Source organism: Arachis stenosperma, chromosome 8 (genome assembly GCF_014773155.1).
Source record: "Arachis stenosperma cultivar V10309 chromosome 8, arast.V10309.gnm1.PFL2, whole genome shotgun sequence".
Lineage (NCBI taxonomy): Eukaryota > Viridiplantae > Streptophyta > Magnoliopsida > Fabales > Fabaceae > Arachis > Arachis stenosperma.
The window spans coordinates 33107996-33133517 of record NC_080384.1 but is presented as its reverse complement, the minus strand read 5'-3'; the positions used below and the strand labels follow the sequence as shown (position 1 = coordinate 33133517).

The following is a 25522-nucleotide window of genomic DNA, read 5'->3' as shown; positions in this document are numbered from 1 at the left end:
AGTAATCTTCTTTGCTGTAAAAAATTGACTCTTTTTTCCCCTAAAGAACATAACATGTAAACTCTAAGATGAATGTTACCTGTGTAATTACACTCTTATGCTTGTACACATCTTTTTTAGAATTTAAGGTGAAAGTTAGGTAAAGAGAAAATGTAAAAAGTTTGTTTTTGAGTTGAAATATTATTGTTTGGTGCGGTGCTTGCAGCATTCACTTTAATTTGCCTCGGTCAATAGCTGAAGCATTACTTTTAGGCCGCCTTTGAAAGAGAAATTAAGATTGAGAAACTAAATTAAGTCTTCGTATTATGTTTAGTGTAAAATATAATAGATTGAGTTATATCTCAGTATTATGTTTAGTTTAAAATAAATATAAAAATTGAGAGATAAATTTAAAATTTAAAAAATTAAATAAAAGTATCTTTTGAAAAAATATTTTATTAAAATTTCAGCCTCTGTACTAAAAAATTTTAGTCCTTGTATCTCCATTTTTTGGAAGTACTAAAGAAATTAAAATTTTGTATCTCATAACTAAAATTTTAGTTTTAATCTCTAACTATCAAATATAATACTAAATTCCAATCCTCCAGTTTGGGAAAACAAAAGTTTTTCCCTTTTGAAAAAACTAAAAGATGCATAGATATGATTGATAAAGCATCCACATAATGTTTTAGTAGTTGTTAAAAGGATCACAATTACAACAAATTTGGTCACTACTGATCTTATTAGCTAATAACTAATAACAACATGAAATACAGAACACCCTTTCTCTCCCTCCATTGTTTGCTGTGCACTTTCCATTCATGTTTAGCAAAAGATTTCTTAAACGTTGGTGAAAACATAACAGGAACAACAAGTGTTCTTTCTTCAGCCAAGAACAAATTCGTACTAGGCTTCTTTTCTCCTCCTGGAAGCCCTACAAGAAGTTACCTAGGAATATGGTACAATCAATCAAAGTATCCAGGACCGCAAACAGTAATATGGGTTGCCAACAGAGACAATCCTATTTCAAATCCCAACGTTGGAGTGTTTCGAATTGCCAATGATGGAAGAATCACTGTAACAGATACATCAGGTTCTGGCCAGACATGTTATTGGTCTTCAAGGAATGAAGCTTCTACATCAAGAAACAGGACAGTGAAGCTATTCGATTCTGGCAACCTAGTGCTGATGATGGTACTTGACGAAGCCATCATCTACCAAAGCTTCCATCACCCCACAGACACGTTTCTTGCCGGCATGAAAATGGACTCGGAGATGAAACTAACTTCTTGGAGCAGCGATGATAATCCTAGAACTGGATCATTCACTTTTCAGATCGCCGGGGACGGTGATGACTACAGCTACAAGTACAAGTACAACCCTTCTTATGCTATCTTAAAGAATTGGCAACGCTATTGGGAGAGTGGGAAGCACTTGGATTCAGATTTCGATGCCATAGTATCTTACATGCTCACCAACTTCAGCACCGGAACAAACACGTCTGACAACTTTGACAACACCATGTTGGTGATGAAGAGTACCGGAGAGCTTAAGCTTCTGTTTTGGGACAGCTTCGGACACGATTGGTTGGTTCGGTGGAAGGCTCCGGCGAGCCCCTGCGACCAGTACAACTTTTGCGGCCACTTCACAAGCTGTAACGGTAATAACTACAAACCTTGTAACTGCTTACCTGGCTTCAAGAGAGCAGAAGTTAGCGATGAGAACAACGGATGTGTTAGAAGGACAGCCACAGAAGAATCATGTGGTGGAGGCGGAGGAGAAGGTAGAAGTGCTTTCTTGGAGTTAGTTAAGGTGAAACCTGGAATCCCGGATGGTAAATACCCTGCAGAGAATGAATCAGAATGCAAAGAAAGATGCCTTCAGAACTGTAGTCACTGCCAGGCGTATTCGTATGTTGAAGCTGATGACAACGGTTATAGGTGTTGGATATGGACACAGGAATTAGATACAGTTCAAGATGTTGAAGATGATCATCTTCGTAACCTCTTCGTCCGCCTAGACAAATCAGATATAGGTATATATTTGTCTAACTGAGAACTCTCAGATGATTTGATATGTTTAACTAAATTGTTATTTAACGATTGCTGGCAGAGTCAACTACAAGAACTTGTGAACCTTGTGGGATAAACACAGTTCCTTATCCGTTAAGCACTGGGCCAAATTGTGGTGACCCCAATTACTTCAACTTCAGTTGTAACCGCCCAACAGGTCAGCTTACATTCATTACTAGAACTTCCACGAGTGGCACTACTATCCATCATAAAGTTACTAGCATGGATGTTGAATCCAAAAAGTTGGTTATTCAAGTTGACCCCTCAGTCACTTACTGCACATATGAGACATTTAGCAGCGATGAAAGTCTCCACATTGGATCTCCATTTAGTGTGACCAATGATTGCCTTGACGAAGATGAAATAGAGGTCACTTGGGAACCGCCACATGAACCAATCTGCACTCACTCACAAAATTGCGAGGGATGGAATCATTCAACTTGCAAAGCAACAAGAAATGGAATGAGGTGCATTTGTGATGTCAATTATCGTTGGGATGGTGATTCTCTAACTTGTAAACAAGGTAATCAAACTAATGACATATAAGTTTCTATATAGTTTAAAATAACAAGAAAACAAGTTTGTTTGATAAGTAGTTTACATTTTTTTTTTAAATATGGTGTTTGTTCTCTTTCTTCTTCTTCTGTAGTTCCTAGTAAAGGAAATTCAAGTGGCAAAACATATTTGATTCTTGGAATAACTCTTACAAGCGTGATTACTCTGGCATGTGCAATTATCTTTGCTTACTTATGCAACAGAAAAAGGAAGGAAGGTAACTGTTTCAATTACTTTAGAATTTTGAATAGGTTTGGAAAACCTTTTTTTTTATCAGCACAAATACAGTGGATCTTTTATTTGCCCATTTAACTACTATTTCAATTCAGACAAGAAAAGTAATAAGAGAAATCGAGGGCGCTTATTTGACAATGAAAAGGATGTGAAGGATTTGATTGAGGAGGAGGGATTAGAAGAAGAAGACAATGAAGGCATAGAGGTGCCTTATTTTGATTTTGAAAGTATATTAGAAGCAACAGATAACTTCTCAGATGCAAATAAGCTTGGACGTGGAGGCTATGGACCTGTCTATAAGGTGAATATACGATATATCTCTGTTTGAGTTTAGTTACTTTAGTTTCTCCTTAACCATTTGTTTTTATGGAATTCCTCACCAAAATTTTGATAATGTCATCTATTGATTTTTAATTTAGGGTAAGCTCCAAAATGGTGAAGTTGTTGCGATAAAGAGGCTTTCAAGTATTTCATCACAAGGCTTACATGAATTTAAAAATGAAGTTGTTTTGATCGCTAAACTTCAACATCGAAATCTTGTTCGACTAAGGGGCTATTGCATTAGAGGACAAGAAAAAATTCTAATTTACGAGTATATGCGGCACAAGAGTTTAGACTCGATTATATTCGGTTAGTATTACAATACATAAATACTCATTTATAGTTTCATATATCATAATTTTGCACTTAATTTCTTTGACATCATGCCAGTTAAATGAGAAAAAAAAAAATGGTGTGACAAAGAAAATCTAAAACAGTGTCTACATGACTACATGTATTCGTTTACAAATATATTTATTAGCATTATTTATGGTGCGTTTCAAATATATCATGTTTACTAATTGCATGATTTCTTTTTATCGAAAATGAACATCTAAGCAGATCCAACACAAAGTGGATTTTTGAATTGGCAAATCCGGTTCGACATTATTGTTGGAATTGCTCGAGGAATGCTGTATCTTCATCAAGATTCTAGATTGCGAGTAATCCATAGAGATTTAAAAACCAGTAATATTCTATTAGATGAGGAGATGAAACCAAAAATTTCAGACTTTGGATTGGCGAAAATAGTCACAAATAAAGATATCGAAACTGACACAAAGAGAGTAGTAGGAACTTAGTAAGTTAATTTTAATTCATCTTATTGAGAATGTTAACAATTTTAATTAGTTCCAATACAAAAATAAATAGTTTTTTGTATAAATTATACCAACTTATTATAATTTTTTTAGTGGATATATGTCACCTGAATATGCAAGAGATGGACGTTGTTCGACCAAATCTGATGTTTTCAGTTTTGGTGTAATCATACTTGAGATTATCAGTGGAAAAAAGAATACAAAATTTTCCCAGTCCGACGAATATCTAAGCCTTTTGGATTATGTAAGTTGTGTTTCACATGTTGAAGCCTTTGTTTTCTTTTCATTTAATTTCTTTTATGCAATCTAGCTAATTAGTATCATGATTATTTTGCTAACAAATTGTTCCAGGCTTGGACACTATGGACACAGAACAAGTTGCTGGAGTTAATGGACAAGTCTTTAGGTGAAAGTTGCAATGCGAATCAATTTATTAGATGCGCACATATTGGACTCTTGTGTGTACAAGATGATCCAGGTGATAGGCCAACCATGTCAAATGTTGTGACATTGCTTGACAGTGAGACTGCAACCATTAAAACTCCAAAACAACCAACTTTTTTTGGAGGCAGAAGAGCCCTCTCCACCACAACTTCTTCAAATAAACCTGAAACAACTTCCAGCAGACGAGAAATAACAAGTATTCAATTTGATAGTACTAGTAGCATTCTAGAAGGTCGGTAGAACATGATGATCAAGGCATTTAGTTCTTCTTTCTAGGCATGCGTTTTTATGCAAACCTATATTCATGATATGTTTTTTTTTTTTTCAAAATTAGGAGTGAGACTCGAACCCACGACTTTTAAATGAGTATGCGAAAACTATGTCATTTGAGGCTTTGAACTATAATTTGTTTGCCATGATGTGCTTTATTATCATTATGGCGTATGTTTTATTTCATTTGTTGAGTCATAATATACAGAGTCCTTGTTGTTCAGGATATAAATGGAAAGTAACACGTTTGTGTTTATTAAACAAAATAATAATAATAATAATAAAGAAACAAATGTTTGGTATTTGATTATTTTGTTCTCGGGCATGCTCTTGATAATAAAATATAAAATAATTAAATTAAATTAAATATGAATTTATTTTGCTGGTTAATTAAGTTAATAATTTGTGTGTAAAATTGTCCGTAAACTAATGACGGATCTTTTGCAAATTAGAACTTTAAAATTTATCGTTAGTCAATAAAATAATATATATACAAAATAAAATTTAAATTTTTGATATTTTTTTTAAATAGATGAATGAACTAAATCCTTATCAATCTAAGTCAGTTATTTTCATTCCTTACTTGTACATTAGTTTTCAAGCGATGGATTTGCATTCCTTTTTGAATGATTGATGATTGATCACACAAGCATATCGTCCTATGCACCTATCTAGACAAGAAATTAAAGACCTTACTCTTTTTCTTTTTCTCTTTGAAAAAAGAAAAAAAAAGGTAGAATGAAAAAGAATTACCTGGAAAACATTGGAAGGAGTGAAGGACTAATAAGTAATAACAGTAGTAATGTGGGGCAAAAGAGTCACCGGCGATGTGTTTAACGACTAAAGTTTACTAATAGGTATTCTACTTGGTGAAAATTCAGGTGTTGTCGACTTCACGTAAAATTGATAGATGAGAGTCGTTAGATGAAAATTTAGTCAAATCAGTCAAATTATTTAACGGCTCTCAACTATCAACTTCGCGTGAAGTCGACTACACCTGAATTTCCACTTAAAATCACATAATCATTCTCTAACTTTTGCTCTCAAAAGAGGATAAGACGCTCACAGCCACATTTTATATGGAAGTACAGGAGATCATCGTAACGTGAGGATAATACAAAATGATCACTATCGGTCCATTCATTGTAGCTCAGAAATATCCTCCTTATTACGAAGTCAACACCTGCTTCCTTATTATTGAAGATCTTAGCATTACGTTCCACCCAAATGTTCCAAATCACTGCAAAGAACCCAGTCAATCACCGCTTCTGCTCTTGTTTTCGCTTATGCCAACCAGTCCAACTCTCAAACAGTTCCCTTATGGTACCAGGAATAGCCCAAACTTCACCAAAGGACCACAACCAACTACACCACACCTGCCATGTTAGTTCACAGAGAAGAAATAAATGCTTGACCGATTCTACCTCCTTGTTATAAAGTACACAGATGTTATCAGTTGGCATAATAACGCCTAGTCTACTCAACCTCTCCTTGGTATTAACTCTACCCACAAGTACAAATCATCCAAAAAGCTCAATTCTCGGAGGTACCACTCCTCTCCAAACTGAACTTGTAAAACTGTAGCTCGTGATATCAGCTGACAAAGTCTCCGATTGTAGGACCTGCACCACAGATTTGGTAGAAAATACCCCTTTGCAATCAAACTTCCACACTATATGATCCTCTTGACCATCTGCCAACTTCACCGTCCGTAGCCTCTCATGAAGCTGGTTGACAAGCTCCAGCTCCCATTGGAACAACTCTCTTCTCCACTGGAAATTTCATATCCACTCGAGCCCATCCCAAAATCCACAATCCCCTATCATAGATCCTTGTTGGTTTGAAATAGAAAAGAGTCTTGAAAAAGTCAGTTTTAGGGGCTCACCTCGCAGCCAGTTATCTTTCCAAAATAGGGTGCTCCTTCCATTCCCTACCTCTCTTGCCAGGCCAGTAAGCATTTTGTCCTTTATCCTCTGCTCTTTAATGTTCAAATGACAGATGTCTTTCCATGGCCTTCCTTTACTCAGTAGCTGCTGAGTTACTAGCATTGCATCAGAGTTCAGGTTGTTACATGAGCATACAATTTTTTTCCACAAGGGGCAATCCTCCTTTGAAAACTGCCACCACCATTTAAATAAGAGAGCTGTGTTTTGAAGCATTGCATCCCCAATCCCCCAGCCTTTTTCGGTGTCTGGACCAACTCCCACTCAACTAACGGGATACCATCATTACCATCCCCCTTACACCACATAAATCTCCTTTGTAACACAATCAGCTTATCCGCAACCGCCTTTGGCATCCTGTACAGACTAAAATAATATATCGGTAGGCTATTCAGCACTGATTTGATGAGCACCAGCTTGCCCGCTTTGTTAAGGACCTTTGCTTTTCACATGCTGAGTTTCTCTTCCACCTTATCTATTATCGGTTTCCAAGTCTTCACCATGCGCGAATTCGCACCCAAGGGAATCCCGAGGTACCTAACTGGTAATACCGCTTCGTTGCACCCCAGCAGACCACATGCCTGATCTATCCATTCCTGCTGGCAATTTACCGATATCAGATTTGACTTCTCAAAATTGATGCTCAACCCCGACATCAACTCGAAACACCGCAGCAGTCTCTTATAATTCACGATTGTATCTATTACCGGGGGACAAAATAATATCGTATCATCTGTAAATTGTAAGTGTGACAATTCGATATGCTCTCCTTCGACCAGTAGCAGAGCAATGCGCCCGTTCCTGACAGCTTCTCCCAACATCCGATGTAACACATCAACCACTAGCACAAACAAAAATGGAGAAAGATAATCCCCTTGTCTGAGACCTCTCTCAATGTGAAACGGCTTGGATGGCGACCCATTTATCAGGATAGCCATAGTGGCTGTACTGACACACTCTTTCACCCAATTCCTCCAACGCTGTCCAAATCCCATTTTTTGTAACACTATATCCACAAACTCCATCAAACTCTATCATAAGCTTTACTAAATTCAGCTTAATGGATGAATACTGTTGCAACACGTGACACAAACGGACACGTGGCTAAATAACATTGTAACACGTGGCACAACCATTCACGTTAGCATGCCACGTGTCACTGGTCACCACATCATCATACTATTATACGTGGTCAAATCATAAAATGACACATGTCCCTTACAGTCCACGTCATCAAGTCATCATGTCATCACATCGTTAATGGAAGACAATAAAGTATTTATAGAGAGTACGCAGAGAGACTATGACCCCTCTTCTAGCTGTTTTGTCTTTTCTATCAATTTGAAGCACAAATACTTTGTTTTAGGTTTTGTAAAAAAATTATGTATTTATGTTTATAATTTCTAAAAGCTAAATATGTTTCTAAGAGTATTTTAAAATTGTGTTATACTTATTAAAATTAAAATGTCAAATATAATTTAAATTTATTTTTATATTTATGTCAGTTATTTTGATAGTGGAAAAGAAAAAAAAAGTAATAGATTGTATGGGATGTGAGTCTTTTTTTTATTATTATCTTCTTCGATTCTCTTTATATATTCTTTATATATTGTCTTTCTTTTTTTAGGATTTGAGTTAAAATTTGTGGTGGAATAAAACGAACTTTTTAAAAATAACGAGGTCCGTCGAAAAATACGATAAACTTATTCTAAATGTTAAAAAATTATATTTTAAAAATTAAAGTTTTAATAATTTCTTTCGAAAAATAAAGTTTTTTTTTATTTTCTAATAGAAAAAAATTCCTATGTTTATACAAAGACAATGATTCCTGCGCTAGATAGATGAAGTGAAGAATATAATGGTGTGTTTCAACAATAAAGACATTCACATCAGACTAGACAATAATAAAGATATGTCTACTTTTTTTTTTCTTTTCTCAAAAGAAAAAAGGTGAAAAAGAGTATCAGCAGGCGTGGAAAACATTGTAGGGATTAAAGCACTTGCCTTTAGACAGAGGTCCATACGAAACGAGACTTTGACATGTATAACTTAGAATCAATAATTGCCTCTTTCACCATATATACTGTTATTACTGTGTGACAAATGCATCTCATGTTCTCTTTCTTTTTAGCTTTGAATCATTTTCGCCTATTTGTAGGGGTGTCCATAGATAGGATCTGATTCGCATATTTGCGGTGTTTATTTAAATCTGATCCGAAAATTGCGGATATGGATCCGATCCGCAAAGTTTTCGGATCGGATCCGCACACTAATTGAATCGGATTGCGGATTTTGTGTTGATATCCGCATATCTGCTATCCGCAAAATTAAAGAAATAAATAAGTAAATATTTTTTTATGTTTTATTTCAATTAATAATTATCATATATGTTATATTATTTTAATTTATTATTTAAGAAAAATATATTTAATATTATTTTAAGAGTAAATATAGTTAAAAGAATAGAAAAAATAAATTTTATTGATATTTTTTAATAAAAATAAGCTTTTAAAAATATTTTTTATGTTTTGCAAATCCGATATCCGATCCGATCCGATCGGATCCAACTTAAAAACTGCGAATATTGAATCCGATCCGATCTGATGATTTTAATGCGGATCGGATCGAATTTTTGACGATATCCGATCCGAACCGCAGACACCCTTACTTATTTGTAGCATTAGTTATTAGAAATACTATTTATATACTAAAATCAATTATTAATATATTTATATATAAATATATATAAATTTAATAAGTCACCAAAAATTATATATATAAATTTAATTTATTTTAATATATATTTATATTTTAATATATATTTATATTTTAATATATATTTTATAGTAACTAATTTTAATAACTAATTTTAATATATACATAATATAATCATTAGTTATTTATCTTTGATTTTAACATGAGAGAATAAAAGCAGGTACATTATTAATTAATTAATTTGCCTAAATTATTGGCCTTGGCAAACGATAATATTGTTTATTAGGATTTAACCTCTGAATAATTTAAAAAATTAATAATATTTAAGTGATAAAAAAATTAGTTAAAACAATCCAAATTTATTTTATTTAATAAATATTAAATAAAATAAATTTAAATTATTTTTTATTTTTTAATATTATTGTTATAAAAACAAAGAGAGAGATAAGTGTGAAAGTCTGATGAGTACTAGTAGGCCATTACAAGTAGTGGGGGCAAATGAGTGATTGATAATGTGGCAAATAATTATAAAAAAAAATTAACCAACAAAAAAATTATTTAAAAAAAATGAGTACTAATATCCATGTGAATTAATTATACAAAAAAAAATAATTTTGTAATAATCTAATGTGGTAAATAATAATATGTAATGCCAATGAATTATAATTTAAAATGATATAATCTCCTCATTTTCACTTAGAAGTTTCAAATTTAAATCCCACTCTTAATTTTAGAAATAATAATAATAATAATAATATGTAGCATTAATCAATACTACCATAAGTACCTACAAAAAATTTTAAGATGACACATTAGTAGAAACATAATTTTAAACAGAATTATCTATTGTAACGATAAAAATAGAAAAATTAATCACCATCATCATATGATAACACTGATTTTGTTAGTGAATTATTTTGTTTTCAATTTACTAACCAATAGATGAGCAAATATCAACGTGAAGGAACGAAAATTTTTAAAGGAAAAAAAAAAAGACTTACTAATTGGTAGTTGAAAAAAGTTTATTTTCAATAATCATTTCAATATCACAAGATATAAGTAATAAGTCATAAACCATATAATAAAGAATAAAACCAAGGTTTAGGTTTAGCAGGAAGTATGATGCATTTTATTTTCTCCACAACAACCCATGCAGTTTCGTCAGTGAATAAATGATTAATATGAGAGCCACCCTGCTTCTTCTCTTCCTCCTGTGTTCTCCATGCACTTTAAATGCGTTTTCAGGAAATGATGTTTTGAAAGGTGGCCAGAACATTCCTGGAACTACACTCTTTCTTGCTTCAGCTTCAAAGAAATTCATACTGGGCTTCTTTTCTCCACAGTCAAGGCCTAATGACAGTTACCTCGGGATATGGTATAACACATCACAGTTCCCTGGAACACAAAGAACACTGGTATGGGTTGCCAACAGAGACCGACCTGTAGGTTCCAATAACAATGGAGTCTTTCAAATTGCACAAGATGGCAACCTTGTAGTAACAGATTCTTCAGGGGAAACATATTGGTCCTCAAAACTTGGAAAGTCCTCTTCCACAAACATGACGGTGAAACTAATGGATTCTGGGAACCTTATGCTGTTACAATATGATCAAACGGGGAAGACTACTACTATGTATCAGAGCTTCGATCACCCCACCGATACGTTTCTTCTGGGAATGAACATGGACTTGGATTTGAAGCTAACTTCTTGGAGCAGTGACAATGATCCTCAAAGTGGAAGCTACACCTTCATGATGGCTTCAGATGGAGACAATCTCAACTCTTATGTGATTTCGAAGAACAGCCAGCTTTACTGGGAAAGAGGAACAAAGAATCTGAGTCCAGGGTCTATGTTTGGAACCGTAGATTTCTTGTTGAACAACCAAACAAGCACAGACGAAGACCCTTCTTCTGCAACAATCACTCCCCCCTACAAAAACATTGGTAACAGATTTGGCAAAAAAGAATCGCCAATTACGCGTGTTCCCGTTGATGAATATAACAAGACGAGGCTAGTGATGAAGTACAATGGGGAGCTTCAGTTTCTAACATGGGATGGTATCCAACAAGATTGGATCGTTCGTTGGAAGGCCCCAAATAGCTCCTGCGACAGGTATAATATCTGTGGCAACTTCGCAAGCTGTGATTATAATCTGATTAATCTCAACATCAAGGAGTGCAAGTGTTTACCGGGATTCAGCAGTGTTATTGGTGGAGTCAGGGGATGTACAAGAAATTCAGGGTCATGCAGTGGAGACACTACAGCGTTCTTGAATTTAGTGAATGTGAAAGCAAGAGAACCACCTGATGAACAACACCCTGCAGCTAGTGAAACAGAATGCAAACAAATTTGTCTAAGCAAGTGTCCTGAGTGCCAGGCCTATTCGTATGATGCAAAGGCTGCAACTTCCAAAAGTGGTGATGATAATGATAGTGCCCAGAAAAGTTGTGGGATCTGGACAGAGGAATTAGTTACACTTCAAGAAGGCTTCCATGGTGATGATACTGATAATGATGAAGATAATGGTGCTCATAGTTTCTATGTTCGAGTAGACATATCAGACATAGGTACTTTCATTTTTTTTTTCTTGATAAATTATTGGAACACTTAAAAGCAGAACAGATAAGCAAGTACAAAAACAGCTAAGCCTTCTTAGTGTGAAAAATCTGAGCACAACTTGATATCCATTAAAAATTTGGTTAATTCGACAAAACTACCTAAAAGACAGTTTTTTTTGGATGGTTTTGTCGCACTAATCTAATTTTTTATTGGTTTTTGAACTAGTTTATATTTTCATAGTTAGAATGATGAGCGTTCAAAGTTTTTGCAATTAAAAATATTTTTCTCATAAATCCAGCCTCGTAAAAAGTTAAAACCTTGGTGTTGGAATTGCATTGCAGAACCAACTCCAAGAACTTGTGAACCATGTGGGACAAACATGGTGCCTTATCCATTGAGCACTAGTTCGAACTGTGGTGACCCTATGTACTTCAACTTCAGATGTAACCCCTCAACAGGCCAGCTTAGCTTCATTTCTAGAACTTCCAATTCCAATGCAACTTATCAGAAAGTTGCTGTAGTGTATTCAGAATCCAGAAAGTTTGTCATGCAGGTTGATCCATCAAATACGCACTGCGAAGATGAGAGATCTGAAAGTAATGAAATTATGCAGATACACTCTCCGTTTTCTGTTGCATATGATTGTTTTGATAAAGCCAAAGTAGAGGTTACTTGGGAACCACCGCATGAACCTGTTTGTTCTGAGCCTAAAGACTGCGTAGGTTGGAACCATTCAAGTTGTAAAGTAGCCAGTGGTGGAAAGAGGTGTCTTTGTGATAAAAATTATCATTGGGATGGGATTGCTCTAGAGTGTACTATAGCAGATAAAGGAAAATCCAAAAGTCAAATTTCTTTGATTCTTGGGATAACTCTTGGAAGTGTGATTATTCTGGCATGTGCAATAACTTTTGCTTATCTATGGAGAAGGAAAATAACTCCAAAGATAGGTACTTTTGTTTATATATATATATACACATTGGAATTTTGAATTTGCCTTAGAATCTTATGTCTACATTAGTGAGAAATCAATAACGTTGTTATTCTATGCATTTATTCAAGGCAAGGAAAGCAATATGAAACAACGAAAACGCTTCATTGATAGTATAAGACATGTGAAAGATTTGATTGAGGATGGGGGATTAGAAGAAAAGGACAATGAAGGCATAGAGGTACCTTATTTTGATTTTGAGAGCATAGTAGTAGCTACAGATAACTTCTCTGATGAAAATAAACTTGGACGCGGTGGTTATGGACCGGTTTACAAGGTGATTGAGGCACAGCTTCATCTTTATTTAGTTATTCTCTTGTCAACCAATAATTATTTTTAGATAATGTAGTTTGATGATTTTTGCTTTCAGGGTAAGCTTCAAAGTGGTGAAATTGTTGCAGTAAAGAGGCTTTCTAATGTCTCATCACAAGGCTTGCAGGAATTTAAGAATGAGGTTGTTTTGATAGCCAAACTTCAACATCGAAATCTTGTTAGATTAAGGGGCTACTGCATCAAAGGAGATGAAAAGATTCTACTATATGAATACATGCCTAACAAGAGCTTGGACTCATTTATATTCGGTTAGTTTAAAAATATATTTATCACTATGTTTACTGCATTTTAAATGTTTTATGTATGCTAAGACTTGTTGTTTGACTTGTTTCTAATGGCAAATGGAAATCTTGAAAGATCCCACACAAAGCATACTTTTGGATTGGGAAATGCGATTTAACATAATCCGAGGAATTGCACGGGGTTTACTTTATCTTCACCAAGACTCCAGGTTAAGAGTAATTCATAGAGATTTAAAGACCAGTAACATTCTTCTTGACGAGGAAATGCAACCAAAAATTTCAGATTTTGGATTGGCGAAAATAGTGGCAGGCAAAGAATCTGAGGCAAATACCGAAAGAGTTGTAGGAACCTAGTAAGTTAACTTGATTTTTGCAATAAAATGTTGATAGCTGTCCTAAGGTGTAGCAATAAAATGTTAATAATTCTTCTTTTTTGTAGCGGATATATGTCTCCTGAGTATGCATTAGAAGGACTTTTCTCAACAAAATCTGATATTTTCAGCTTTGGTGTAGTGCTTCTTGAGATTCTTAGTGGAAAAAAGAACACCGGATTTTATCAATCTGACCAATTTACAAGCCTTTTGACTTATGTATGTTTCAGCTGATGAACTCGTTTCCCTTTTTTCCCTTCAACCTTAAATAGTAATCTACATGTCTTATTATCATAGTTTTTGTATTAAATCTATTCCAGGCATGGAGACTATGGACAGAGAATAGGATGATAGATTTAATGGACATGTGCCTCGGTGAAAGTTGCATTGCAAATCAATTTATTAAGTGTGCACATATTGGACTCTTGTGTGTACAAGATGATCCAGGTGATAGACCAACCATGTCAACTGTTTTGACATTACTTGATGGTGAGATTGCAAGCATTTCAAGCCCAAAACAACCAACCTTTTCTGGGAGCAGAGGCCAATCTAGCACAACTTCTTCCACTAGACCGGAAATAAGTCTTCATTTTGAAAGCAACACTCAAGAAGGTCGATAGGGTATGGCAATATAATGTCACAGCGTTGTAAATAAATTAGATTTCCTTCTTATTAAGGTATGAAATTTGGTGATGCTCCAATAAAAATTTTATAATTATTTTTATTTGAAAATATTTTTTTTTGACTTTTTAGACATGAATTATAAAGTTGGATTTTGATATATTATAAAAGTATTTTCTTTATTTAAAATGTGATTAAATAAATAAAATTATGAAATTTATATACACCTGCAGTCTAGGCTACTTGTCTAATTTCTGATAAAGCTATGATCCCTATTAGAGAAAAATTCAAAACAGTACCTAACAATTACTTTAAAAAATAACAAAGTTTTTGACAAAAAAAAATTACCAACCCGACTCCTGAGCTTTACTTTTATAGGACAGATTAGCCTCTGTACCAAAAAAAATCAATGTTGTTTTTTCTTTTTGTATAGGGGCTAATTAGTCCTAAAAAATATATTAGGAATCGGGTTGGGTGTTTTTTTTTTTTTTGTCTCATTATTTTTTCGAGATAATTGCAGGGGTCGAGTGTGGTATTTATTATTGCCTATGCTTTGTTTCGGAGAAGTTTAGGGCCTAACAGTTTTATTAAAATTTGGCTAGCATTTAATTAACAAAAAAAAAAATAATCTTACATTACTAAATATAATTTTACATCATTAAAAATACTAATTAATGACTATAAATCACAAAATTTACTTGGCTAGCACTCCTTCTTTGTTCCGTCTGTATGACTCTTTAATTGTGACAACTTTCAAATTATTATTTTGATTACATAAGTATAAAATAAGGAAAAGTATAAGGAACCAAAAGCTTATTAGCCAAAAACTAAATAAAACTACATTAATTTATATTAATAATTAATTAATTTTAATTTTTTAAATTCAAAATTTAAAAAAATTTTAAATTGATTAAGTAAACCTAATTAAAACCTATAAAAACTTTCTTCTTTTCTCTCACATTAACTTATCCACTTCTAACAATCACAAATTCAAAAAATATATAAAAGAACATCCATTTAATATGAAAAAGAAACATTCTGATATTTAGTAGAAGAAACATCCATATATATTAACTCGTGAAGATTTTGAATTCATCCAAAGATATTTGGCTGAATTTTGGCTGATATGCTTTTGGTTCCTAGCTTTACTCATAAAATAATTAAGCCAACCAAATGTATATGAATGGGTTTGCTCTTTTTACAAGTAGTTTGTGTGTGAATGGTCAAAAATAACCTCCTAGTCCGTCGGCTGAGAGGGCTCAGTGAAAGCAACTTAGTAGGTAGAAAAAAGAAATGCAAGAGAATCCAATCAATTCATAGTTACATGTGAAAAGGGCAAGCAACTCTATATTAGATTATAGATTATAGGTTTATAACAGCCATGATTTGCAATATTGTTGAATTGCTTTTTATATTTTTATTATTTTTTTTAAAAATAGAAAAACTCGAATTCGTGACTTTTAGGTGAGTATGAAAAAATTAGAGGCATTTAAGATTCGATTTGGCTCAAAATTCAGTCCAAATACAAGACATATTTTGTCGATTCAGGTTTTGATTTTTTACTTGGTATTATTTTTGGGTTGGGTTTGGATTTTGCTTCGGATAACTCAACCTGGTCTAAAGTTATTTTTTACAATAAAATATATATATATATTTGAGTTAATTAATAATATATTTTTATAATTCAATAAATTTTTTTATATTATACGGTATTATTTTTGTTTTAAAATAATTTATTTTGATATAAATATGATCTAACATTTGTTAAATTTATTTTTTTAAAATAAAATTTTATTATTTTAATATATAAAATTTACAAATTCATATATATTAATATTTTATTGGATCGACTCTCTCGGATTTAACCCGATCTTTTTTTCTTAGTCACTTCGAATTAGGTCAAAATAAATATGATATATTTTTATTTTTAAGATTAGGTTTGAATATATTTAAATTTGACCTCATTTAACCCATAAAAATTATGTCATTTGAGTTATAGAGGTGAGGTGCAATTTAGGTGATTGATGATTTCTCAAGCACATCATAGATACAGATCGAAGCAACCCTCCTTGATAAAAGTAATTTTGTTATTATTGCTGCTATCCAACTTTTGGTTGATGATCAACTTTTTGTGTGGGACAAGAAAGGCAAGTCACACCAAAAACTAAAGAAATAATGCTTTTCTTTTCATAAAAGAAACAAAGTGAAATGAAAAAGAAAATGATCAGGTTGCGTGGAAAACATTTCTGGGATGGACAAACATGGTGCTTCTACAGCAATTGAGGTACTAATTTTTTATTTTCCAATGCATAACAATAATGTAAAAAATTCTCACACATGAATTTCATGATGAACTAAGTTGCCTCCGGCCCATTATTATTATTGGATGGTATTATTCATTTATTTTATTTTCTAATTACTCTATTTGCTTACGGTCAATTAAAAAATTTTGAGATTTTATTTAAAATTAAAAAACTAAACCAAATGCCAAAAACATAAAATATAATAGAAATTAAATTTTAAAATTTTTTAATTCAATAAAAATATTTTTCAATTATTTATACATTTAAAATTGTAACATCTACAAATTTTAAAAATTTTAAAAGGGACAAATTTTCTATAGTTTGACTTTGACCTGGTGAAAGCGGTCAACGCCTTCAGTCCCGTAATGCTTGAATGGTTGAGGAGGTATTGAGGTAGGTTGCTTATCCATTTTCATCGCACTAGGTTTAATCCTTAAGCTGAAAGTCGTATTCTCCTAAAGTAGTATTAAGATGTTCAAATTCAATACTTATGCTTGAACATCATCATTATCTTGCTTTTAATTAGTTAACTCCTCCTCAATTTCAAATTAAATCATGTTGTACGTACCCAACCAAACTACATTTACATGTCTATTACCCCTCGTTTTAAACATTCCGGCACACCCACGATGACATTTTCCTTTCAACTAAATAAATATTGCTTTAATTTAATAATAATCAACTAACTAGAGATCGAAAAGATGGGTGACATGCATATGTTCGTTTCACAAATCTGAATAGAATCATACAGATGCAGTCACGGAGGGGGCAAGTAGTGGCATTGGTCCTCCTAACAAATTTTAAAAGCTCATATACTATTATAATAGATATCTTGTATAGAATAAAATTTAATAATGTAGTGATAGTAAAAAGAGTTATTATTCTTGTTAATGAGCTATAGTTTAAATGACATAGTGTCTCCATACTCAATTAAGAGGTCGTGGGTTTGAGTCTCTCTATTTTTGGTAAAAAAAAGTTATTATTCTTTATGTAATAGGGTTTAAATTTTTCTAGATATATTTATATTATTTGTATTTTTTATTTAATTCAAATTTTTTTATATCTTTTTCTTAAGATTAATTTTAACATTTATAACCATATAAAAATACTTTAATATTATTTATAATGATTTTTTTCTAATTTTATTTAGTTGTTTTCTTATTTTTTTAATTAATTTTTACCTTATTATTATATAAAAATACTTTAATATATTTTAAATTCACGTAACAAATTATTAGTACAATTAATTTATATTATTTTATCATATTTTTTAATAATATAAAACATAAAAATATAATTTACAGTCACATAAATACTTAATAAAATAAATTAATTAACAAAATATTTAAAAATATATAATTTTATATTTTATTAGATATAAAATTATAAAAAATTATAAAAATTAAAATAATTCTTTTATTTAATAAGTATTTATTAATTTTTTAAATTAAAAATTTAATTATAATTATATCTATTATCACATATATAACATTATATTTAATTATATAATATTTTAATTTTCGCCCTTGTCCCAAATGCAGTGCGTGTTACTTTTCCTGCTAGGAAGCTTAACCGGTGTTTCCAGTGCTAGAAAAAAAAAAAAATCCACGGAACCCAACAAAAGACCGCACGAGTAACCCCTTGTGAACAATGACGTCATCAATCTTTTATTGGTCTTCTTTTGACAACAATAATCTCCTTCATCCCAATTTATGAAAGTGAATTATTTAATTTTGACCTTTTCTAAACTGAAAGCTGTAGAAAGCTAATCATGTTCATAATGAATCCGTGTGGGTGTGGCTTCACAGATCACATACGAATTAACTGCGTAAAAGCAGTGGTCATGTCTTTGTCAAAGCCTTTATGTTGACAAACACAAGTGCTGTAAAATGACATAAATGCCCCCCAACCAGCTTCTAGGAAGCCTGGAAGCAACTACGTCCCCATTCTGAATAATAATCAAAATTGCTGTCATCTATTCCATCCCTTGAGCCTTGAGCCTTCATCAATCAATATATATACATAAACAGTTCAACAGAATCAATCATTCTCCACCATTAACATACTCACATATAAAGTGATGATGGCTGCAAGTGCAGGTGCAAATGCAGAGAGAGGAAAAGGGGCTGTGGATTTCGAGGACTTACTGCCGGTGATAGCGAAGAAGCTGGGCGGGGAGGGTCTCATGAGGGAGTTGGAGAAAGGATTTGAGCTTCTGATGGACAAGGAGAAAAGGGTGATCACGTTGGAGAGCCTGAGGAGGAACAGTGCTCTGTTGGGTCTGCATGATCTGAAGGAGGACGAGATTGTGAGTATGGTCAGAGAAGGTGATATTGATGGCGATGGCGCGCTTAACATCATGGAGTTCTGCGTCCTCATGTTCAGATTGAGTCCACAGTTGATGGAGGACTCTTGTTTCTTACTTCAACAGGCTCTGCAACATGAATTACATGCATCAACAGTATTCTATTGATTAGAGGGAATAGGGAACCAATCTTAAGTTTTCATCCTTTCTTCTTCATTACATTTCACCGGAGAAAAAACAAATGTACTAAACACAGTATAATTATAAGCTTATGCTTTCAATAATTTTTTTTTTTTTGGGAAATGGGATGGGGTAATGTATATATAGTTACTACTGGGGGCACTTCATCATTGCATTTGTTATTTGGCTTCTTTTTCTTTTACTCCCCTTTTTTAAATCTATGAAAAAATAGTTACAAGTGCTGCACATAAATCAGAAGCTTATTCATTTTCATTGAAGCCATTGGTTTTTCAGTAGTGTAATTCCCTGCAACCAAGCTGCTATGGTGTATGAATGCAGGAACCCATGATGACACTATTCTTATAGTATGATATGATGTATACCAATAAGAAATATGAAATCAATTTATTATAGAAAATGAATTATTGTGGATTCAATTCCAAATCTAAACCAATTCCTTAGCTTTCTCTTCTTTTCTTTTTTAGTTTTTTTCCCTTTCACACGGAAAGTTATTGATAATTAATAAGAAACTTTTAAAATATGAATTGGATCTCAAACACTACAAAGTAAGAAGAGATTGGATTATTCATTCATGAAGGTTTCTTTGTAGGACTTTCCTAGACGGAAGCAAGCGAAAACATGGGTAGTCGGTGGAAATTTCCTAAAGTTATTATATTATCCATTTATAATTTGCATGATGTGTCAAATTGCATACCACCTTCTTTGATCTTCAAGTTGAAGAAGGTGTAAACCACTTCCAGATTTTCGATACCTTACGTAAGCAGTGATTAATGAAAAAAGTTCCTAACACGAAGAAATTCATGTAAAATATTTTTTATAAAATTTAGCTAATATATATTCTCAAGAAAATTTCTAATCTTTTATTTTAATAAATAAAAATGAAGTAAATTAAAAACTTAAATTTATATTTTATAAAAACATTTTTAATTGGTAGTTTTGAAATTTGAGATTCCATTAATATTTGTGAAAATGCTTTTATAATATTTTTTTTGTTGCCCACGGTATCTTCCAACCCGACAGGTTAAGGGCTAATCCGTCGCGGATCTGAGCTCCATTTAAGAGTTTGTCACTGGCCAATGGATTAACTGCATGCACAAGGCGGAATTCGAACCCTCAACATACTTATTTAAGCGGACTAGTGAGCTGACCATTCGACTAACCCAAATTGGTTTGCGAGTATCTCTGTTTCTGTACACATAAGAGGCCCAATGGGCCATAAAAGAAATTACAAAATAAAGGAAGAAGCCCAACGAGGAAAGAAAGCCCAATCTCTCACAAGTGACTACCCTCTGTATAGTTACAGTAGCTGACCCCTGTAAGTAACCCAGCGAGAGATCTTCATCTGCAATTCTGCATCCTATCATAGTTTTGATCTATGAACGAAGCAGAATGAAAACTATTCTGCATCCTATCATAGCTCTACCACATATCATATCAGAGAGGCCTTAAATCATTCAATTTTAAAAAAGTTACGGAATACGGATATCTAATGTTATTTGCACATGTGAAACATCCTTTCTAATTTCATCATAGATATACAAAGCTAAATTTCTGATATAGAAATAGAAATAGAAATAGAGAAAGAAGTTTAGCGTTACAAACAATAAGAAACAGAGGCAACTATACAAAATAAGAAAAATCAAAAGTTACATGAATCATATAAGTATGGACGAACCATATTGAAATTGAAACTCAAGCAGTAAGCTCAGGCATCTTAAAAGGTCTAGAAATGCCATGAACGACGAATCCATCAGAAGTTAACATGTCAGGTGCTACAATCTCAACGCCACTGATAACAACACCAGGCAGGAACCCTAGAACCCCATCGATTTCAAGCTCATCATCAGGCATCAGAGTCCTCAACAAGCTCCTTACCGGCAACAACGTCAGCTCCTGATACGTCAGCCTCTTTGGCAGAATGTGAAGCCTCACAGCCCTATCAAGCAACGTCGAAGGGTACCCCAGAAGCGCCATATCAGGAGGCGCGAAGATCGTAGCAGACGTCAAACCCACCGAGTCCTTCGAAATCCCTTCAAGAACCGAATGCAGGGCTATTGAAAACGACGAGTAACCTTTTGAACCCAGCAACTGCACGATCCTGTTCCACTCAATAGCGCTTTGGTTGTTCGAAGAACTACTATAGCCATTAGAGGCTTGAGCCGGCGGAGGGTTTCTTCTTGTGTTCATGTTCACGCGACAAGTTGGTGGCTGAGCGTCGTCCAAGCCCCACGACTGGGGATCTTGACGGCGAACAGAAGCGAAGGGTGAAAGAACGCCGTGAACGGCGAGCTGAGAATCGAGGTAGATGTCGGGGTTTGAGATAAGGACGCGGTTGATCTCGATTGTTCTTAGGTTGGGATCGATTTTGGTGACCGAGAGCTTCTTCTGGCGGAAGAGGGTGGGAAGGCAAGAGCCTAGGGTGGTGTTGTTGAGGAGGTCTTGCATGGTGTAGATGGAGGTGGCGGTGTGGTAGAGGAGGAGGTTCTTGAGGAGCCATGGAGGGAGGGAGGAGTTGTCTGTGATGGCGGAGTCTTTGATGGCGAAGATGGTGGAGTTGTTGGGGGGATGAAAGAAGGGAGGCTTGTGGTGGAGGAGGTCGGCGATGACGGTGAAGCCGGCACGGCGGAGGGCTTCGGAGGCGTTGAGGGAGACGTCATTGGGTATTGGGGGTGTGACTTCTTGGGAGGAGTTCTTGGAGCTGGAATGCACGGCGGAGGATATTGCGATGACTCCCAGTGTCACGGACACCAAGAAGTACACTGGGAACCAGCACGAACAGCGAGGTGCCATTGTTGCAGGGAATGAAGAAGAAGAAGAAGAAGAAGAAGAAGAAGAAGAAGAAGAAGAAGAAGAAGAAGAAGAAGAAGAAGAAGAAGAAGAAGAAGAAGACTGTGACTGCTTCTTTTGGAGGGAAAAGAGAGTCACCAGTGTTATGATTTCAAAGAATCTTTGAAATAACTCTTCTCTTTAGTGCTCCTTAATTCTTATTTGTGAATTTGGCTTCAAATAAAACACAAGTCTCTAACAATAACTATATATACGGTACATATGTATGCATACTTCTCTACTATTAGCTACTAGCGTAAAGAATTTATTTACGTTACATATACAAAGTTCAGCTAATATGATGTATCAAAGTTGATGGGAAAATGTTATTTTTATGTTAGCACCTAAGTGAATACTAATCACTATATTACTATGTAGGTGACGATGTAATTGTGGAAAATTTGTTTAAAAAAGACAAAAATTGTAGAGAATAAAAAAAAACGAAGTTGACACTCTAAATTATCCAAATTTTAATACAATTATGAATTAACATTAGCCAAAATCTAATATGACTCATCAAAATAACTGTAATTTTAAACATCTGAGTTAATATTTAATTTCGTTCTTAAAGTTTTAGGTTGAATTCAAATTATCTCTTAGAATTTTAAATGACTCAAATTAACCTCTTAAATTTATAATTATAACTCACGTTAATTTTTGAATTAATCTTTGTTAATGGAACGTTGATTTGGTATGTTAATTTGTTACCATTTAAATTTCTTGCTTAAGTTTTTTATGATCCAAAATTATTAAAACTCTTAAAACTTAAAAACTTGATAGATGCTCTCATATTTCCAAATTTTTCAAATTAAACTTATTATTATTATTTTTGTGAGGATGTTGGAGAGTCAATTAAGTCTTTAAATGTTCTAATAGGTCTCAATCACATAAAACCTAAGAAAAAAGTTTAAATTGTGACAAATTAATGTGCAAAATTGGTACGACATTAACAGAAATCAGTTTAGAAACTAATACAAATTATTATTATAAATTTTACGATTCAAATTAAATCAATTATAACTTTAAGAATTATTTTAAATTCAATCTCAAATTTCAGAAGTGAAATTAAATATTAACTCCACAAATATCTTAATTTGTTAAATATTTTTTTCACCTTTCCGTTTTAAAATTTAAAAATAATAAATAAATAATCTCTCCATTTGACAAAAATGATCTCATTTTTTCTTCTCATTTGTTTTCATCATTTTTTTTTTCTTTCTTTTTTTTTTCTCAAGATGTGTATGTAGGTTTTTTTTATCTTGTTATTCATTTTTGGATTTTTTTTCCATTTCTTTCTACTTTTGTTTGATTGGATTTTTTGTTTTTTCATGTATTTTGATTACAAAATAAAAAGAAAGTTTAAGCATATGCTGATGATTAAAATTAAAGTGGTGATGAAAAAGATTAAATTCAATAACATTTAGACCAAATAAGATATTATTTTTATTTAAATATTCGAGAGGTAAAATGATTAGTTAAAAAGGAGAAAATAAAAACATTAATATAATTAATTTGAGTGGGTCAAACTGTCAAGTCAACAATCTGTATAAGTAAGTGTCATAGATTCAAATTCTACTTTATACATACAGCAACTTATTGATAAGTGACAAACTTAAATCCTTAAATGAAACTCCAATCCACGACAGATTAATTATTATTCTACTGAGTTAAGGGATACCGTGGATAACCCAAAAAAATATATAATTAATGAGAAAGTATAGGGAGCCAATAGAATATTTGTACAATGTGTATACTGAAGATTTAGGGAGTATTAGAGATATAATTATTGGTGTTACTTTTTTCTATCAGATAAAACTTTTAGAATAAGTGATATCATGATATAGATAGTATGAATGATGTTCATTTTGTAACTCATAATTAATATATATAAAAAGATTTGCATGGAAGGAATAAGTTAGTCCACACTAAACTAGTGAAGTGAAGCAGTGATACACAACTCAGAAGCAGCTGGCTAGCTGGCTTTATAATCTGTTGCAAGCAAGCTGGAAGCTGCACTACCTAATTCCTAGTCTATTCCTTTTCTAGACTTTTGGCACCTATTCTCCTCTCTCTTTGACTCCTAATAACTAATATTTGTTTGATCCTAAATTTGTTTAATTATTTTAAGAGTCTAGTTAACATATTAGGTTATTTAATCGAAACCATTTTCATAGAAAATATATACATTAAGATAAATATTAACTAAATCCTTACTTTAAAGATGCATATTAGACATGGGGATCTCCCAACAAAGATCATGGAGGCACCGCCCTTTTTGTGGAAAGTAGAATTGCTTAAGATTTATACTTACCAATTACCACCCACCATCTTGGACAACTTAAACAAATTTATTTTACAGAATTATTTCAACATTTATCTTTTTGTTTATGATTTTTTTATTGACGATTAAACTTATGCATACTCACCAATCAAAGTATAATTGTTTAAGACTTGGCTTGCTTAAAGGTTTGAAGAATTAAAAAAGCTTAAGAATTGAATTTTATATGCTAGTGCACATACAAATGACTCTTTTAGGATTGCAGAGGATTCTCCTTGTTCCTCCTTCTTTTTTTTTTAACAAAATTGGTAAAGGGCACAGTATACACATAATCAGATATTATCATGTCCTAAATCAATATTATACTGTTGTTGTTCTAGAAAAAGAAAATTATTTGTATGATTCAATAAGACACAATGCCAACAAATATTTGAGCAAAAGGGTTATCAGAATCTCTCGGCCACTTTTGTGCTTTCATAAGCAAAAGAAAGTGACTAATAAGGAAACGGGACACAGAACAAGTCAACAAAGAAAATTATAGTACAGAAATCTTAATCAAATTATATGGTATTCACAACAAAAACAGCTTATAAAACAACATAACACATAATCTATTGTTACAAAGCTACATTTAATAATGAATGCCTACACTAACCCTTTAAAAACAAAATGGAAAATGATTGAACAAGAGATAGAAGACAGAGGTCAGTAAGAAGAAGCAGGAGCAGTGTCCCTTCTCCTTGTAACACGGATGTAGCAAAAGACAGCAGCAAAAGTGGCAGTAACAAGACCGCCAAGAATGACACCACCACCCGCCACTGACTTGTCCGTTGTGGAATGATGCTTTCCCAGCCGTCTGATATTATCAGTAGGAGCCTCTGCTGCCTCTGCCTTTCTTTCATCCTTCAAAGGTGGTTTCAATGGAGCCTCAGAAGTTTGTTGTGCCATGGCTTCTTGAAGTACCAACATCTGTGTAGTAATAGCTACAAGAAAAGTAAACACAAGAAGCATGTTGCTCATTCTGAAGAAACTCAAGTAAGCTAAGTGTGTGAGGTGTTGTTCTGAAGAAGAGTTTGAAGTGATTCGATTTTTATGGAATAATGAATGCAACACCGGGGGGTAGGAGGGGTTTTTAAAGAGAGG

The 25522-nt window shown here is 33.2% G+C and overlaps 4 protein-coding genes across 4 annotated transcripts; 2 read left to right on the top strand and 2 right to left on the bottom strand.

Annotated features, from left to right (window-relative positions):
• The first annotated feature begins 179 nt into the window (after positions 1-179).
• LOC130945832 (uncharacterized) lies at positions 180-14539 on the top strand. The gene is made up of 15 exons (XM_057874528.1): positions 180-2014; positions 2092-2574; positions 2701-2823; positions 2936-3141; positions 3260-3470; positions 3723-3960; positions 4073-4223; positions 4331-4655; positions 10522-11919; positions 12253-12858; positions 12971-13176; positions 13270-13480; positions 13590-13827; positions 13914-14064; positions 14166-14539. Exons 1-15 carry the CDS (start codon positions 745-747, stop codon positions 14463-14465), a joined length of 6117 nt encoding a protein of 2038 aa, XP_057730511.1. The 5' UTR covers positions 180-744; the 3' UTR covers positions 14466-14539.
• Positions 14540-18737: 4198 nt separating this feature from the next.
• Positions 18738-19708, top strand: LOC130944649 (calcium-binding protein PBP1-like). Its single transcript, XM_057873075.1, has one exon. It carries the CDS (start codon positions 18850-18852, stop codon positions 19240-19242), a length of 393 nt encoding a protein of 130 aa, XP_057729058.1. The 5' UTR covers positions 18738-18849; the 3' UTR covers positions 19243-19708.
• A 1166-nt stretch (positions 19709-20874) lies between these two features.
• On the bottom strand, positions 20875-22065 carry LOC130945831 (fasciclin-like arabinogalactan protein 21). Its single transcript, XM_057874527.1, has one exon. The coding sequence runs from the start codon at positions 22063-22065 to the stop codon at positions 20968-20970; it is 1098 nt and encodes a 365-aa protein (XP_057730510.1). The 3' UTR covers positions 20875-20967.
• A 2651-nt stretch (positions 22066-24716) lies between these two features.
• On the bottom strand, positions 24717-25522 carry LOC130944650 (uncharacterized). Its single transcript, XM_057873077.1, has one exon. The coding sequence runs from the start codon at positions 25397-25399 to the stop codon at positions 25085-25087; it is 315 nt and encodes a 104-aa protein (XP_057729060.1). The 5' UTR covers positions 25400-25522; the 3' UTR covers positions 24717-25084.

Coding starts and splice junctions, on each gene's coding strand:
- LOC130945831 (XM_057874527.1), bottom strand. CDS start 22,065: ATGGCACCTCGCTGTTCGTGCTGGTTCCCAGTGTACTTCTTGGTGTCC.
- LOC130944649 (XM_057873075.1), top strand. CDS start 18,850: ATGATGGCTGCAAGTGCAGGTGCAAATGCAGAGAGAGGAAAAGGGGCT.
- LOC130945832 (XM_057874528.1), top strand. CDS start 745: ATGAAATACAGAACACCCTTTCTCTCCCTCCATTGTTTGCTGTGCACT. Junction 3,961..4,072: donor AAGAGAGTAGTAGGAACTTA/GTAAGTTAATTT, acceptor TAATTTTTTTAG/TGGATATATGTCACCTGAAT. Junction 13,177..13,269: donor GTTATGGACCGGTTTACAAG/GTGATTGAGGCA, acceptor TTTTGCTTTCAG/GGTAAGCTTCAAAGTGGTGA.
- LOC130944650 (XM_057873077.1), bottom strand. CDS start 25,399: ATGAGCAACATGCTTCTTGTGTTTACTTTTCTTGTAGCTATTACTACA.